This window comes from Bufo gargarizans, chromosome 8, assembly GCF_014858855.1.
Source record: "Bufo gargarizans isolate SCDJY-AF-19 chromosome 8, ASM1485885v1, whole genome shotgun sequence".
Classification (NCBI taxonomy): domain Eukaryota; kingdom Metazoa; phylum Chordata; class Amphibia; order Anura; family Bufonidae; genus Bufo; species Bufo gargarizans.
This window is the reverse complement of record NC_058087.1, coordinates 129,485,424-129,503,585: the sequence shown is the minus strand read 5'-3', so window position 1 is coordinate 129,503,585 and position 18,162 is coordinate 129,485,424. Positions and strand designations below refer to the sequence as shown.

The 18,162-nt window shown below is 43.9% G+C and overlaps 1 protein-coding gene across 3 annotated transcripts in view; it reads left to right on the top strand.

Annotated features, from left to right (window-relative positions):
* SNRNP25 (small nuclear ribonucleoprotein U11/U12 subunit 25) overlaps nt 1–18,162 on the top strand; it is a 56,745-nt gene that overhangs the window by 20,370 nt on the left and 18,213 nt on the right. Inside the window, exons 6-8 of one of the 3 annotated variants that reach the window (XR_006391089.1) lie at nt 2,929–2,993; nt 4,759–4,802; nt 15,776–15,853. Coding sequence is in view for 2 of the 3 variants with exons in the window: in XM_044303914.1 (XP_044159849.1) it covers nt 2,929–2,986 (58 nt within the window). In the remaining variant the exon portion in view is untranslated. Of the gene's footprint in view, nt 1–2,928; nt 2,994–4,758; nt 4,803–15,775; nt 15,913–18,162 lie in introns of those variants that run through there. The other 2 variants (XM_044303914.1, XM_044303913.1) reach the window with 2 other exon arrangements.

Below are 18,162 nucleotides of genomic sequence, written 5' to 3'. Positions count from 1 at the left end.
TCAGACGTCCGTATGTGTTTTGCGGATCTGCAAAACAAATACGGATGTCTGAATGGAGCCTTACAGGGGGGTGATCACCCCATATAGACTCCCTGATCACCCCCCTGTCATTGATCACCCTCCTGTAAGGCTCCATTCAGACATCCGTATGTGTTTTACGGATCCGCGGATCCGCAAAACACATACGGACGTCTGAATGGAGCCTTACAGGGGGGTGATCACCCCATATAGACTCCCTGATCACCCCCCTGTCATTGATCACCCTCCTGTAAGGCTCCATTCAGACATCCGTATGTGTTTTACGGATCCGCGGATCCGCAAAACACATACGGACGTCTGAATGGAGCCTTACAGGGGGGTGATCACCCCATATAGACTCTCTGATCACCCCCCTGTCATTGATCACCCCCCTGTAAGGCTCCATTCAGACGTCCATATGTGTTTTGCGGATCCGCAAATCCACGAATCCGCAAAACACGGACACCAGCAATGTGCTTTCCGCATTTTGCGGATCCGCACATTGCCAGAACTATATAGAAAATGCCTTTTCTTGTCCGTAATTGCAGACAAGAATAGGACATGTTCTATGGGCTCTACAAAAAACGCAGTGTTCGCCCAATCAGGCCTGATCTTGTGCGCACACTTGCATTCAGTCTGCCCCACCGCAGTGACAGACTTATTTTTTTCTGATCACTGCAAAAACACCGTAAAATCGCTGCAGCGCTATAAAAAGATCACTTTTGAGAGGCATAGCGAGTTCATAGAAGATTTTTTTTTTTTTGGGCACAAGTTAGCAGAAATTGTTTTTTTTTTTCTTCTTACAAAGTCTCATATTCCACTAACTTGTGACAAAAAATAAAATCTCACATGAACTCACCATACCCCTCACAGAATCCAAATGCGTAAACATTTTTAGACATTTATATTCCAGACTTCTTCTCATGCTTTAGTGCCCCTAAAATGCCAGGGCAGTATAAATACCCCACAAATGACCCCATTTCGGAAACAAGACACCCCAAGGTATTCGCTGAGGGGCATAGTGAGTCCATGAAAGATTGAATTTTTTTATCACAAGTTAGCAGAAAGGGAGCATTTGTGAGAAAAAAAATATATACATATCAATTTCCACTAACTAGTGACAAAAAAAAAAAATTCTATGAACTCGCCATGCCCCTCACGGAATACCTTGGGGTGTCTTCTTTCCAAAATGGGGTCACATGTGGGGTATTTATACTGCTCTGGCATTTTAAGGGCCCTAAAGCGTGAGAAGAAGTCTGGAATCCAAATGTCTAAAAATGCCCTCCTAAAGGGAATTTGGGCCCCTTTGCGCACCTAGGCTGCAAAAACGTGTCACACATGTGGTATCGCTGTACTCAGAAGAAGTAGTGCAATGTGTTTTGGGGTGTCTTTTTACATATACCCATGCTGGATGAGAGAAATATCTCTCTATAATGACAACTTTGTATAAAAAAAAATTGGAAAAGTTGACTCTTAGAGAGATATTTCTCTCACCCAGCATGGGTATATGTAAAAATACACCCCAAAACACGTTGCCCTACTTCTCCTGAGTACGGCGATACCACATGTGTGACACTTTTTTGCAGCCTAGGCGCCAAAAGGGGCCCAAATTCTAAAGAGCACCTTTAGGATTTCACAGGGCATTTTTTACGCATTTGGATTCCAAACTACTCACGCTTTAAGTCCCCTAAAATGCCAGGGCAGTATAAATACCCCACAAGTGACCCCATTTTGGAAAGAAGACACCCCAAGGTATTTCGTGATGGGCATAGTGAGTTCATGGAAGTTTTTATTTTTTGTCACAAGTTAGTGGAATATGAGACTTTGTAAGAAAAAAAAAAAAAAAAAAAAAATCATAATTTTCCGCTAACTTGTGACAAAAAAAATATAAACTTCTATGAACTCACTATGCCCATCAGCGTCATTTGTGCAGTGTTTGTACTGTCTGGGCATTGTATAACCTCAGGAAACATGACAGGTGCTCAGAAAGTCAGAGCTGCTTCAAAATGCGGAAATTCACATTTATGTACCATAGTTTGTAAACGCTATAACTTTTACCCAAACCAATAAATATACACATATTGCATTTTTTTTTTTATCAAAGACATGTAGAACAATAAATTTAGAGAAAAATTTATATAGACATATAGTTAAAAAAAATATAATTACAACCGAAAGTGAAAAATTGCATTTTTTTGCAAAAATTTCGGTAAATTTCGATTAATATAAAAAAAGTAAAAATGTCAGCAGCAATGAAATGCCACCAAATGAAAGCTCTATTAGTGAGAAGAAAAGGAGGTAAAATTAATTTGGGTGGTAAGTTGTATGACCGAGCAATAAACCGTGAAAGTAGTGTAGTGCAGAATTGTAAAAAGTGGTCTGGTCATTAAGGGGGTTTAAGCTAGGGGGGCTGAGCTGGTTAATAGCAACCTGACAGCAGAGCTAGTCCAGCATTCTCAGGGCTGTGGCGGATTATGACATTCCACATTCCAACAGATGCCAATGGTTATATCGGGTAAATTCATGTGCCAGATTTTTGGGATTTCTAGAGCAGAAAAATACTGTATTAAAAATGCTAGATCATGCCAGACTGCAGCTTGTAGCTGTACCGCTGGTGATCATAGACTGTATGTCCCCTATATCAAAATGGTCATAACAGAAAGGAGGTGTAGTTTAAAAAAATATTTTTGTTGTGCTATAAAATGTGAATATCTTTTTACATTTTCCCTGGTGTAAAAAAAACACTAAAATAAAAATAGTCCTATATGTCACTGAAAGAGGTGAAAGAATGATTTAAACAACAAATGGAAAAACAAGTGTGCCTGGCCAGGAAAGGGGGGTGGGGTCTTGAACTGGTTAATGAGGCCATCATTGCTGTACCCAATCACTAAACTATATGTTGTCTTTTAGATATGGTATTAAAAACAGAGATGAAGTGGTGTTCGTGAAGAAACTGAAAAAGAAATAATCATCTGGTAAGTGTCAGTTAAAGATTGTAGCCCGATTTAACAGGCGATTGTTGGGAAGGAAGCGTTCCTTTCCGGCAATCGTGTGTTCGCTAGCGGAAGAGACCGCTGCTGTGACATGCAGCTATCTCCACCTCGGTATAGGGAGGAGCTCATCTCTATACTGAATCATTGTTTGCCAGCAGCAGATTGTGATTAGGCGCCACGATCTGCTGCCTGCAAACCTGTCAAAAGATTTGGATTGCCGGATGGATGTGAGTTTTCTCGTTCTTCAGGCAATCAGCGGCAGTATTAGCCTGTCAGATGATCACTAACAAGCATTACTACGAACACCGAAAAATCTTCAGGTGTAATACACCCTTAAGAGGGAAAGTGGAACAGCTGACCTGTGGTTCTAATTCAGAGAATAGTAATACACAAGAAATACTGTCTGGTTTATAAGCTGTAGTATCTCCCTAAGGCTACTTTCACACTAGCGTTCGAGCGGATCCGTTCTGAACGGATCCGCTCATATTAATGCAGACGGTGGCTCCGTTCAGAACAGATCTGTCTGCATTATAACTTAGAAAAATGTTCTAAGTGTGAAAGTAGCCTGAGCGGATTGGTTCAGACTTTACATTGAAAGTCAATGGGGGACGGATCCGCTTGAAGATTGAGCCATATGGTGTCATCTTCAAGCGGATCCGTCCCCATTGACTTCCATTATAAGTCGGAACGGATCCGCTCGCCTCCGCACGGCCAGGCGGACACCCGAACGCTGAGCGGAGCGGAGGCTGAGCGCTGGCAGGCGGATGCATTCTCAGTGGATCCGCCTCCACTGAGAATGCATTAGGGCCAGACGGCTGCGTTCAGGGCCGCTTGTGAGCCCCTTCAAACGGAGCTCACGAGCGGACACCTGAACGCAGGTGTGAAAGGAGCCTTAATCCTCATGTTTGTACTAGGAAGTCAAAATCAGTCCATTGAGCCTGGAACGGGGAGAAAAGTAATTGATGGCAGTCTCCACTGGTTTGTCTGCTTCCAGCTTCCAAGCATCAAGCTGGGGGGGCAGCCCCGAAAACTCTCTCATTCCTAGCTCATTTTTAAACTATGTTAAACCTAAAGAGCAAGGCCAATTTCCTCTAAGCGTTTTCAGTCTTGGGAACTTGCTTTGTGTGATGTCGGATTTTCTGGACTGAACACTGCCCCTCTGACGAGCATTAACATTTCTGACTATGTGTGCTACTTCCTTACCACAGGTCTACTAAACTGTATTCACTGCATTATGTAGAACCTGAGTCAGGCAGGAACACACACAGTCAGAAATCATTGTGATTCTGTTAGTTCACATCCGAGGAGCAGGGTTCAGTTTGGTTTATACCGCCGTCATGTGGCGAGTGTTTCCCGGACTGAATACACTGCTCTTTGTAACCAGGGAGCCTGTCACTATATCATGATGCCTGGGATGCAGTCACCGTCAAGTTCTGGACTGGTTCCCTTTAGGGGTTGTATTAGCTGCTTCCAGAAACACTGCCACTCATCTCTGTTTACTTAACCCTTAGGATACCGGAGGCTTTTTCGTTTTTGCGTTTTCATTTTTCTTCCCTATTATCCTTGAGCCATAACTTTTTTATATTTCTGGTCATGAGGGCTTATTATTTGGCGGGACAAGTTGTACTTTCTAATGCCACCGTTAATTATGGAATAAAATGTAGTGGGAAGCTGTAAAAAAATTCCAAATGGGGTGGAATTGGAAAAAAATGCAATTTCTCAATTTTTTCGGGTTTTGTTTCCACAGTGTCTCGTTTCTGGCAAAACTGACCCATGCCCTTCATTCTCTGGGTCAGTATGATTACAACGATACCCCATATGTATAGGTTTTTATGTCTAAATAGTGTAAAAATAAATTTAAACGTTGATAAAAAACGTTTTTACATCACCATATTGTGACTTTTTTTATAATTATGTCTATTGAGACGTTTAGGGGCTCATTTTTTGCGGGCCAATCTCTACTTTTTATTGATACAATTTTGAAGTGTGCATGACTTTTTGATCACATTTAATTACATTGTTTTGGGTAAGAGAAGCAATGAAAAAATGGCAAATTGGCCATTTTGACCCTTTTTTCCATTTTGCCTTTCACCGTATTGGAATTATTTTTTTAATAGTATGGGCGTTTTCGGTCGCGATGATGTTTATATTACTTTTTATTTAGGTATTTATTTTTTGATTATACGGAAAGGGGGGTGATTTAAACCTTTTATATTTTTTAATTTTTTTGTGATTTTGAAGCACATATATAAGCCTATAAATAATGTTTTTTTTAATTTTTGATTTTGTTCTATCAGGGATTTTTAAAATGAGATTTACACTAGAAATTACTCATTTCTTATCCTGTCCTGCCATCAGGTGGCCAAAATAAGAATTGCAGCATGAACACTTAAAGCCTCGTCAGCGAGGCTTACAGTGTTCAGCGCAACTACCGTTGCCCACATTGGCTGCAGGGTTTTTGCGCATTTAGATACTGTGATCTCACTTGATCGCGGCATCTAAAGGCCTTTAATTACCGCGATCGGTATTTATTGCCGGTCACTGTAATTAGCCGCAGGTGTCTGCTGTTTGAAACAGCAGAGATCTGCCAGCCGTGACGCCCGCTGCACGTGCGAGCGGGCGCAATGTTTACACATGGCTCCAGCTCCGTACAGGTAGCGAACGGGTTAAAGGTTATGTACATCTTTAAAACAAAATGTAACTGATTAATAAAGTGCTCAGTGAATAGCCCAGGGAGTAGAGGGTATTGTAGACAACAACTGGGACCTCCTTCTAAAGTGTTGTAAAACTTAACTTTTACTATAACAATTAAAATCTTCAAATAGAGTCATATTTTGTGCTGGCAGATCATGAAGGGTTAAGTGTCAGGTCTCAATACAGATAAAATTAGCTGGTCGGGGTAAATATAGTTTTAGTGGCAGTTCATCATAACAAAGGCAGTGCTATTGGTATGCTAGCCTACTTGTACTTTCCCTATTAAGCCCTAGTCTAGCAAGGGGGAGCACCCGTCCTGAGAAGCGCAACCCCCAGCCAGCTGGAACCTTGGACCTATTTAGAAAACCCTCAGAGTATAAGCCCTAATCCACCAACGTGTTTTGCGGCGACGGATCCAGCAAATACACTAGTGTGAAAGTAGCTTTACAGCCGAAGGTGTACATATCCTTTAAAGAAGTAGAACGGCAGTACCAGGGAGTGGGCATCGCTGTTACTGGGAAAATACTGCCAATTTTTATTTATTTTTTTGCTCTCCAGTATGAGAGCGGAACGGAATTCTTTTTGGAGCATTCCGTTCTGTTCAGTTACATTTTGTCACCATTGACAATGAATGGGGACAAAACTAAAGTGCTTTAGAGATAAGATAAGAGATATGACAGATCTCAGTACCAGAAAATAGAAACACTAGTGTGAAAGTAGCCTAAGGATCTCTTTTAATGCAGCATACATCTTTTACCTTTTTTTCAAATATGTTTAGAGGATGACATGTGAAGGGATCAGGAATGTAGGAATCATCTCGCTGTTCAGCGTAGACTAATGTTAAAGACTATGTACACCTTTGGAGGCAATTTTTGTTTATTATTGCATTTTACTCATGTTTGCCATTCTGTCACAAAGGGTTAACTGTTTTTCTAACTGTGTGATTGGCACTTTCACTTTGAGCAGGTCATCTAATAACTCTCATCTCGTATCTCTAAACCACTAAGAGGTCATAAATAGGGTTGAGCGGGTTTGCCTGGTTCGGCCGAACTTCGGGTCAAAGTTTGGTTTCGGGACCCGAACACCATTGAAGTCAATGGGGACCCGAACTTTGGTGCACTAAAATGGCTGTAAAATAGTCATAGTAAGGGCTAGAGGGCTGCAAAAGGAAGCAAATGGGGGGTAAGAGGAGGACAATTGCCCTGCAAACAAATGTGGATAGGGAAAAAAATAATTATCTTGAACTAGGAGGCGGAGGTCAAAGTGGAGTAGGAGGTTGAGGAAGTGGTGGACGTGGCGGTGTAGGTGGAAGCGGCGGTGGAGGTAGCCAACACTGTTTTTGTTGTGTACATGTACGGCGCTGGCTGGGTCTTTAAGATGGCGCCCGCTCCTGAGCGCTGCTGGCGCTATGGCCGCGGGTGGCCGCCTGCTTCTTATAGCAGAAACCCGCGGCCCATGTCCACAACCAGCAGCAATGCCGATCGCAGACATTTAACCCCTCAGATGCCGTGGTCCATCGCTTCCGGTTATGCTCCGGTCCCCCGTGCGGTGATCGGAGGAGCCAGAGCGTGTGTGCAGCAGCCCCTGTATTTGTGAATGACACAAGGCTGCTGCATAGGGTTTCCTGAGGACCCCTTGCCTGTATTAGGGCTCCATAAGATAAGAAAATAGTAAAATCATCATAGATTCCAATACAAGTGCATTAGAGTCTAGGATAATAGCAATCTAATGATTGATTGTTATAGTTCTCTATGGGGAATAAAAAAAGTTAAAAAAAATATATATATTCAAATCACCCCCCTTTTCCCAAAATAAAAATAAAAGATTATTATTATTTTTTAAATACACATCATTTGTGTTGCGATGAGCGAAAACGCCCATAGTATAAAAATATATTCCCCACACGGCGAACAGCAAAACTGAAAAAAGCTTCCAAATGGCCGATTTTAACGTTTTTGGTCGCTTCACTTTCTACAAATTTTTTTTTATAAAAAGTCATACACACCCCAGAATGGTATCAAAGAGAACTTCAGATCTCCCTGCCAAAAATGACCCCCATACAGCTCCGTAGACATAATTACAAAAAAGTTCTAGGGGTCAAAAAATAAAACAGATTTTTTTTCCTACTTTTATTTTTTTTTTATCACTATCAAAACGCAAGAAAAAACTGCACATATAAGGTATCGCTGGATTCATACTCGCCTGTAGAATAAAAGTAACTGGTCAGTTTTAGCGTACATTGAACATCGTAAATAAAAAAAACGTAAAACTGTGGTGGAATTGCATAATTTTGTTTTGCAATTTCACCCCATTTGAAATCTTTTTCCCGCTTCCCAATACATCATATGCAATATTAAATGGTGGCGTTGGAAAGTGCAACTTGTCCCGCAGAAAACAAAACAAAGGTGCAATTTTTTTTTTAAACCGGGCCTGAAAGGGTTAATTCTTTTTATTTATTATTATTTATTTATTATACATTTCGGAAGACCCCTAAACATTGGGAAATAGAATAGAGAATACAAAGAGAAAGTGCGCTGGAGTATAACAATGTCTTGGCGAGGCCGGTATACTTCTATTCAGCACAAGGTACAGACAAGTCCTGAGGGATCCATGCCTGGTTCATTTTAATGAACGTAAGCTTATCCACGTTGACTGTGGACGTGCTTAACACGCTCAGACAATACACTGGCTGCAGGGCAGGCCAGCACCTCCAGGGCGTGAAGGGCAAGCTCAGGCCATGTTCCCAATTTGGAGACCCAGAAGTTGAAGGGGGCAGACCCGTCTTTCAGTACACATACTGCTTCAACATGTTGGCGAAATGCTGCCTCCTGCTAAGACATTCTGTATCAGCTGGTGGTGCTGGTTGTTGTGGCGTGCTGACAAAGCTTTTCCACATTTCGGCCATGCTAACCCTCCCTTCTAAGGTGCTGGAGGTGCCCCAGCTGCGTTGGCGACTTCATCCTTCTCCTCTACCTTCACCTTGTGCTTCCACTATGCCCCCGCTGCCTTTAGCAGCGCGTCTATCAGCGTGCACTTGTACTCGCGCATCTTCCGATCACGCTCCAGTGACAGAATTAAAGACGGCATGTTGTCCTTGTAGCAGGGATCCAGCAGGGTGGCCACCCAGTAATCACCACTAGTTAGAATGTGGGCAACTCTGTGGTCGTTGCGTAGGCACTGCAGCATGTAGTCGCTCATGTGTGCCAGACTGCTCAGAGGTAAGGACAAGCTGTCCTCTGTAGGAGGTCTATCGTCTGTGTCCTTTGTATCCCCCCAGCCATGTTCCAGTGATGGCCATGAGCTGCTTTGGGTGCCATCCTGCTGTTAAACAGGTTCCTGCTCATCATCATCATCATCCTCATAATCATCCTCCAGAACTGTGTTGTGTACCTGGAACCCACCCTCCGAGCCACTTGTGAATGACTGGCCTGATAACCGTGGAAATGGATAACCTCCTCTTCCTCTTGTGCCACATACTCTTCCATCGTCGCCCGAAGCTTTTTTTCAAGGAGACATAGAAGTGGGATAGTAATGCTTTGTATGGCGTCATTGGCACTGGCCATGTTAGTGGAGTACTCGAAACAGCGCAACAAGGCACACACGTCCCCCATTGGGCCCACTCGGTGGTGAAGTGGTGCTGTTCTGCAGAGCGACTCACCCTTGCGTGCTGCAGGTGCCACTGTCACTTCAGAGGGGGGGGGGGGGGCCGAGACTGCAGCAGAAGAGGGACCAGGAGGTCTTTTGTGGTTTTTGAGGTGTGTACTCCACTGCAGCTCGTGCTTTGCATTTAGATACCTGGTCATGCAGGTGGTGCTCAGGTTTAAAACATTTATGCCTCGCTTCAGGCTCTGATTGCACAGCGTGCAAGCCACTCGCGTCTTGTCGTCAGCGTATTGTCTGAAGAACTGCCATGCCAGGGAACTCCTTGGAGCTGGCTTTGGTGTGCTCAGTCCCTGGGTGCGGTGGCAGTAGCAGGCGTACTGACTAGGGGACGGCCACTCTGCTTTTGCACCCTGCTCCCTCTTTTGCTGTGAGGCTGGCACTGTTACCAACACCTCTTCCTCCCAGCTGCACACGTCAGTCGCATGACCTTGATTCCATGTGGGGGTCTAGGACCTCATCATCCTCCACTTTATCTTCTACCCACTCCTCATCCCTGCCCTCCTTGCCGGTCTGCACATTACAGAAAGCCACAGCAGTTGGCACCTGTGTTTAGTCATCATCAAAGACGTGCTGCGGTGGTCCTCCCATGTCCACATCCTGAAACATAAGTGGTTGCGCATAGTGCACTCAATCTTTTTCACTTCTGGGGCAGGGCTAGGTGGATGGCCCACGGAAACCCTGCCAGCAGAGTCATCAAAAAGCAGAAGAGACTGCTGCATGACTTGGTGCCAACTCTGCGCTTTCAGCAGGAGACTGGGTGGGAGACAATGTGAAGGAACTGGAGGCATTGTCAGCAACCCAATCTACTATCACTTGTACTTGTTCTGGCTTCACCATTCGTACACGAGTATTCGGACCTACAAAATAACGCTTGGCGTTCTGTCACCTAGGTGCACCTGAGGAAGTTGTTTCATTTGGGCATGTAGCTGGCACAGATAGACCACGTCCTCTCCCTGCAACCAGAGCTCCGCCAACACCAGCAGCACCACGACCAGGGCCAAGTCACTTATTTGATGCTCTCCTCATTCTTTAAAGGTCACCCACGGAACTAACAGATGGATTAACTAGATTTAGGCTACTTTCACACCTGCGTTCGATCGGATCCGTTCTGAACGGATCCGCTCATATTAATGCAGACGGTGGCTCCGTTCAGAACGAATCCGTCTGCATTATAACTTAGAAAAATTTTCTAAGTGTGAAAGTAGCCTGAGCGGATCCGTTCAGACTTTACATTGAAAGTCAATGGGGGACAGATCCGCTTGAAGATTGAGCCATATGGTGTCATCTTCAAGCGGATCCGTCCCCATTGACTTACATTGTAAGTCGGAACGGATCCGCTCGCCTCCGCACGGCCAGGCGGACACCCGAACGCTGCTTGCAGCGTTCAGGTGTCCGCTCACTGAGCGGAGCGGAGGCTGAGCGCTGGCAGGCGGATGCATTCTCAGTGGATCCGCCTCCACTGAGAATGCATTAGGGCCAGACGGCTGCGTTCAGGGCCGCTTGTGAGCCCCTTCAAACGGAGCTCACGAGCGGACACCTGAACGCAGGTATGAAAGGAGCCTTATTTCCCTGTCACGTATGCAGTGCAGGTGTACATCTCATAAACAATTGGTATGTGTCACCTACCGAACTAACAGATGGATTAACTAGATTTACAGTGGATATAAAAAGTCTACACACCCCTGTTAAAATGTCAGGTTTCTGTGATGTAAAAAAATGAGTCAAAGATAAATCATTTCAGAACTTTTTCCACCTTTAATGTGACCTATAAACTGTACAACTCAATTGAAAAACAAACTAAAATCTTTTAGGTGGAGGGAAGAAAACAAAAAAAAAACTGAACTAATGTGGTTGCATAAATGTGCACACCCTCTTATAACTGGGGCTGTGTTCAGAATTAAGCAATCACATTCAAAATCATGTTAAATAGGAGTCAGCATACACCTTACATCATTTAAAGTGCCTCTGATTCTCCCGCCTCTGATTCTCCCGTATTCTTCATATGTCTGGGCTATGGGGAGTGGCAAAACGAAAGTCCTTTCTTACGAAGAAAAACATCCAAGCCAGGCTACATTTTGCAAAAACACATCTGAAGTCTCCCAAAAGCATGTTGGAAAAGGTGTTATGGTCTGATGAAACCAAGGTTGAACTTTTTGGCCATAATGCCAAAAGATATGTTTGGTGCAAAAACTACACTGCACATCACCAAAAGAACACCATCCCCACAGTGAAGCATGGTGGTGGCAGCATCATGCTTTGGGACTGTTTTTCTTCAGCTGGACCTGGGCCTTAGTTAAGCTAGAGGGAATTATGAACCGTTCCAAATACCAGTCAATATTGGCACAAAACCTTCTGGCTTCTGCTAGAAAGCTGAACATGAAGAGGAACTTCATCTTTCAGCATGACAGTGACCCAAAGCATACATCCAAATCAACAGAGGAATGGCTTCACCAGAAGAAGATTAAAGTTTTGGAATGGCCCAGCCAGAGCCCAGACCTGAATCCGATTGAAAATCTGTGGGGTGATCTGAAGAGGGCTGTGCACAGATTTGGAGTGTTTTTGCAAAGAGTGGGCAAATCTTGCCAAGTCAAAATGTGCCATGCTGATAGACTCCTACCCAAAAAGACTGAGTGCTGTAATAAAAGCAAAAGGTGCTTCAACAAAGTATTAGGTTAAGAATGTGCACACTTATGCAGCCATATTATTTTATTTTTATATTTTTTCTTCCCTCTACCTAAAAGATTTCAGTTTGTTTTTCAATTGAGTTGTACAGTTTATAGGTCACATTAAAGGTGTAAAAAGTTCTGAAATGATTTATCTTTGTCTAATCACAGAAACCTGACATTTTAAAAGGGGTGTGTAGACTTTTTATATCCACTGTATTTCCCTGTCACGCATGCAGTGCAGGTGTACCTCACACAAACAATGGGAATATGTCACCCACTGAACTAACAGACAGATTAACTATTATATTTTTGTGTCAGGGGTACAAATATGGTACATTGCACCCACAAAAAAATCACTATAGGTCACCCACAGAATTTATAGCCAGATTAAATATTAAATTTCTGTGTCAGGGGTGCCAAGATGGTGCATTGTAAAAGATCGCTATAGGTCACCCACAGAATTAACAGCCAGACTATTTACAGTTCGGGTTCGCTCAACACTAGTCATAAACACTTATTTAAGCCACATTCTTATCAGTAAGTTAAGAACTGAACTTTAATGAGTGTTTATGATGTCAGAGAGCAGAGATAAGTCTCCCCAGATAAGGAAGACAGAAAATCTACAGGCAGCTAGTTGAGCATCTTGGCTATGTACACAAAAAAGGATTCCATATTTTTAACCCCTTCCCGCATAATCACGTACATGTACGTGAGGGAATGCGGTTTCTTGCTGCAGCCTCACGTGCATGTAAATGATGTGATCAGGCGGGTGCAGGAGCTGCACCCGCCCGATCAGCAGCACTGGCCCTGCTGTTACTGATAGCCGGGCCCCTGCTGCATCTGCCGGCAATACTGTATGTGACGATGCTGGCGGATTAACCCTTTCACATGCTGCGGTCAGCGCTGACCACGGCATGTGCAAGAGGGCTCCCTCTAACTCCATCGGCCCCCCGCGCTATGGTGACAGGGGGCCGATGGTTGCCATGGTATCTGTGTAAGGCACTGGAGCCTTCCAGCTACTAAAGCCCAGGAGATCCAGTCTGCAGGCTCAGTCTCCTAGGCAACTGTTAGTGTCTTACTGTGTAAGACTCTGACAGTTCAGTTCAGTGCAATACAGTGTACTGAATTGAAACAAGGATCAAACCCTGAAAAGTTGAAGTCCCGCCGTGGGACAAATATAAAAAGTAAAAACAAATAGTGTTTTTTTGTAAAGAAAAAAAAGCCCACTCCCCGTAAAATTCAATAAAAAACAGACATATTAGGTATCTCCGCATTCGTAACGACCTGCTCTATAAAAATGTCACATAGTCTACCACCTCAGATGAACGCCGTAAAAGAAAAAAGAAATAAATAAGCAAAAAAATGCCATGCCATTTTTTTGTCATCACAAAAAGTGTAATTCCAAGCGATCAAAAAGACGTATGTAGCCCAAAATAGTACCAAAAGATAGTTTTTTCTTAAAAAATGTTTTTATAGTGTAAGGCTACTTTCACACTAGCGTTTTGGCTTTCCATTTCTTAGATCCATCATGGGTGGTCCAAAACAGATCAGTTTTGCCCTGATACATTCTGAATGGAAAAGGATGCGCTCAGAATGCATCAGTTTGCCTACGTTCATTCACCATTCCGTTCTAGAGGCGGACACCAAAACACTGCTTGCAGCGTTTTTTCTGTCCGTCCTGGGATGCATCCTGACACACAATGTAAGTCAATGGGGACGGATCCATTTTCTCTGACACAATAGAAAACTGATCTATCGACCATTGATTTTCAATGGAGTTCATGACTGATTCGTCTTGGCTATATAAGACATAATACAACTGGATCCATTCATGACAGATGCATGCAGTTGTATTATTGTAGCGGAAGCGTTTTTGCAGATCCATGATGGATCCGCAAAAAACTCTAGTGTGAAAGTAGCCTAAAACTGAAACAAATTTAAAAAAGTAGACCTATTCGGTATTGCTACGTCCCTAACAACCAGCTGCAAAAGACAAATGCCCCCCAAAAAATGGAAAAATATAGCTTTCAGAAAATGGAGACGCTAAAACATTTTGTTTTTCTTCAAAAATGCTTTTATAGTGTAAAACTGAAAGAATTTTTTTTAAAGTAGACATATTAGGTATCACTGCATCCGTAATGACCTGCTCTATAAAAATATTATACCCCCTAAAATATTATACCCCCTAAGGTGAATTCCATAAAAAAATAAAATAAAAACTCTGCCAAAACAACCTATTTTTTCCCTTCCCCCACAACAGCACCGCAGAGATGATCCGCCCCCAGGAGGAAAGGAAACCTACAGAATAAAAAGGTGGAGCCTCTCTCCCATCTCAGTGGTTTCCTGTCCCTGGAGTGGAAGACCTACAATACTTCTTTCCTACAGGTCACCTTACCGCTGGTCTTAATTTTACCCAGGGAATCACTAGGGGGCCAGTGGTATCCTGCCGGGGTCTATCGCACGGTACCTTCCAGTTGTCACTGGGTAGAGTCGCGGGTATAAATATAGAGCGGAGGTTCACCCCCTGAGCTGCCACCCTGTCCCTGCCTACTTGCACCACCCGCCCCAGGGGACGGGGTGCAACTGGGCGACCTGAATAAGTGCAAACAGAGAGATAGAGACGGCAGGGAAGCGGACAGCCAATGAGAGGTAGCACTAGAGCGGACAGAGATGTGGAACAAGCAAAGTACCACCAAAATAGGAAGGGCGAGGCGGGTCAACTAGCCGGGGTCAGTCCAGGAGGTCACGTCAGTACAAGAGAAGAGGCAAAGACAAAATCCAAAAGCAAGCCGAGGTCAAAATCCGAGAGGTAGCGTCAAGGTTCAGGGAGCAGGCAGAAGAGGTGTCAGGAAGCAGACCAAGGGTCAAATCCAAAGGTAAGCTAAATAACAATAATAATACACAGCCTAAGGGACCAAAATCACAGGCAACCCGCAGCCAGCAGGTTGCCTGTATTTATAGTGGGGAGTGAGTGTCATGTGACGTGGCCAGCGTCACATGACCGACAGACAAGCAAGTCGAGCACCGAGTGATCAGCTCAGCGCTCAAGGCAGACCTAGGAGCAGGGAGCCTCCCAGCTAGCAAAGCCGCCCTGGGAACAAGGCTCAACACAGATCCTCGCTCCCGAAGCTAAGCAGCTGGTCTGCAGCTGATGGGAGACCGAGTGTGCCTTCGGTGCCCCGTTACACCAGTGGTTAGGACCCTCTCTTGGGGTTTTGCAGCAGGCGCGTGGGCTCCTCCGGCTGAGTGAAGCCACACTATGGATGTTCGGAATTACGGCTACAGAAGGAGGCCGGAGGATGCTAGGTTACTTCCAGGTTCGGCGTGGGATTAGAAACACAGGTGACTCACTTCCGGTCTTTGGCACATTTGAACTCCTTCGGCGTGCAGGAACGTCGATGCAGCATACAGACCTAAGGCTCCAGTGGCGCAGAGCAGCTGTAAGAAAGCAAGGTTAAGATGGCCCTGGAGCTCCCCTGACTACCTCTCCTTCCTTCACCCTGTATTAACAGGGTTGAAGTTGAAATATTTATGCTCTATGAGATGAGCTTTTCCTTTTTGTGCCTAAGTAGATCCTGGAATAGGAATCAAATAGTCATGGAGGATGACAAAAGAAATTATTTAACAGAAAGGGAAAGTGCGACTCCCATATTGGTACATGCGGCATGAGTGCATTTGGTGAGTGGTCATACATAAGACATTTTTTACACTTATTACCTCATATATGGTTTATATTTTCAGGCCAAACCTAAGAAAGCATTAATTAACAAGAAAATTAAGGAATGGCTTGGCTGCTGAACTGAATGGCCGCATGAAGTAAGAGCTCCTCTACAGTATAGCTCTAAAAGCGACTTAAACTCGACTTTAGCTTCGAAATGGACCATTTCTACAGCATTAAGAGATCCAGGCACTCAGGGATCAAGAAATCCAAGAATTCCGATCGTTCTATCAGAAGAAATAGATCGTTTTCCAGCCATGAGCAGGCCGACCGGGACGACGCTGGGACAGTGTCTGATGCCTCATCAGGCTCCAGCTATAAGAGGGCCCCTGCGTCTGAAAGAAGATCGATTTATTCTACACCGATCAATACTGTGAGAAAGATGCCGCATCTGCCTCCCTGTACCCTGTTTAAAAAGGGGAAATCGACTGAACGATCGATGGAATTATCGAGTGCAGCACCCGGCTTATGTGAAACCCCACCCGGATCGAACAAAGGAAAGAGCGTGGAGGGAGCCGCGGCGGCTGCTGCGAGCCAAAATCCCCAGTCATCCGACTCACTGGAACTCAGCGACCGTGAGCAGGGAGAGCTCACCCAGGATACTAAGGATATAATCAAAACTTTGCCGTCAGCTCGTCCACAGAGACAGGAGGATAAAACGCAACAGGACCAGAGCACAGTGAGTACCGATCATATAACTGAGAAAAACCCTGATACTTTTGAAAGTTTTCAAGCGACAGACAAAGAGTTGTCAGCGGTACTGATTAAAGACATGCTCTTGGCACTAAGAAGCTCCATTAATAGCGATTTCAAATCATCTATTTTACCCATTCAACAAGCAGTTGAGGAGATTGGAGACAGGGTATCGCATGTAGAAAATAAAATGGGGGAATTTGCAACATCACAGAACGAAATAAAAGACCGACATAATGTAATTGAGGACACGGTGGAATCATTGCAAGCTAAAATAACAGACCTAGAAGACCGCAGCAGGAGGAACAACATTAAGTTCAGAGGAGTCCCTGAATCGGTTTCCAACAGGGACCTGGTCCCCTACATTACGGATTTAATTAAAATACTGATCCCTCATGCTAAAGAATTTGAGCTCAGCATTGACAGGGCTCATAGATTGCCCAAACCATCATTTTTACACAAAGATGTACCCAGGGACGTTTTGGCAAGGTTCACTTTTTATCATGTAAAAGAACTAATGTTGAGAGAAATGAGGAAGAATCCTTCTCTCCCAGAGCAGTTTGCTGGTTTAAAGCTGTTTGCCGACCTCTCTGCGGCCACTATTAAAGCCAGGAAGGACTTTGCTGTGATCACCAGAACTTTGGCTGCCAACGGCATAATTTACAGATGGGGTTTCCCTGTAAAAGTTCTGGTTTTTAAAGATGGCGACTTATATGTGCTAAAGTCACCTGAAACAGCACTAACTACATTGAAAGATTGGAATCTGAAGATAGAGCAACTACCCCACTATCAGGACAGGAATTCCAGAAGGCCGCAGGAGAGCCAACACCCTGCCAAATCACATGACCATAAAAGAACAATGACTCATCAAAGACAAAGGGACGACGCCTGAAGCAGCTACAAAGAGCTTGCTTTAATGTAGAGGAGAAAATCTTCATGTTTGCCGGACTTACCCGCCCTAAAACCCTTTATAGATGACACCGGATCATCTACCCTTTTTTGCCCTGTTTGCTCTAGGGCTATTTGTTTCAATATCTACTCTTAACGTTTCAGTTTTAACAATTGTTTGTTAATGTTATGTTATCGTTGCAGGGATGTACATCTACCTTTATACTACTGTCCATCTATATTGTCCTGGATCCTGGCACCTAAACAAAGAATGTGATGCAACCTTAAATGTATGCGGCTGGTACAGTGACCTGGAGGTATTGAAATACTCAGCAATGTCTAATTTACAACTATGGCTATCACCTTAACCTCGATTAATGTAAGGGGTTTAAATTCCCCGTTTAAGCGACACCAATTATGGAATGAGGCACTAAAGAGGAAATGTGACATACTGTATGCCCAGGAGACTCATATCGCTGAAAATAGCACTCCACAATTACGACACAAAAAGTTTCCAAAAATAATTTACACCACCTATAAAAAGAAGAAAAGGGGAGTCCCTATAGCGTTTAAAGATACCATTTCAGTGGATGTTCAAGAGCAGTATTTAGACCCAGCAGGGAGATTCATTATATTGGTAGCCCAAATTTATAATAGACTCTACACCCTAGTTAATGTGTATGCCCCCAATCTGGGACAAACTAAATTCTTGAAAAAATTACTGAAAAAAATAAACTCTATGAAAAAAGGTTCCTTAATAATAGGAGGGGATTTTAATGCAGTCCCCAACTCTGTGTTAGACACCACTCATGGTAGTAGATACAGAGAT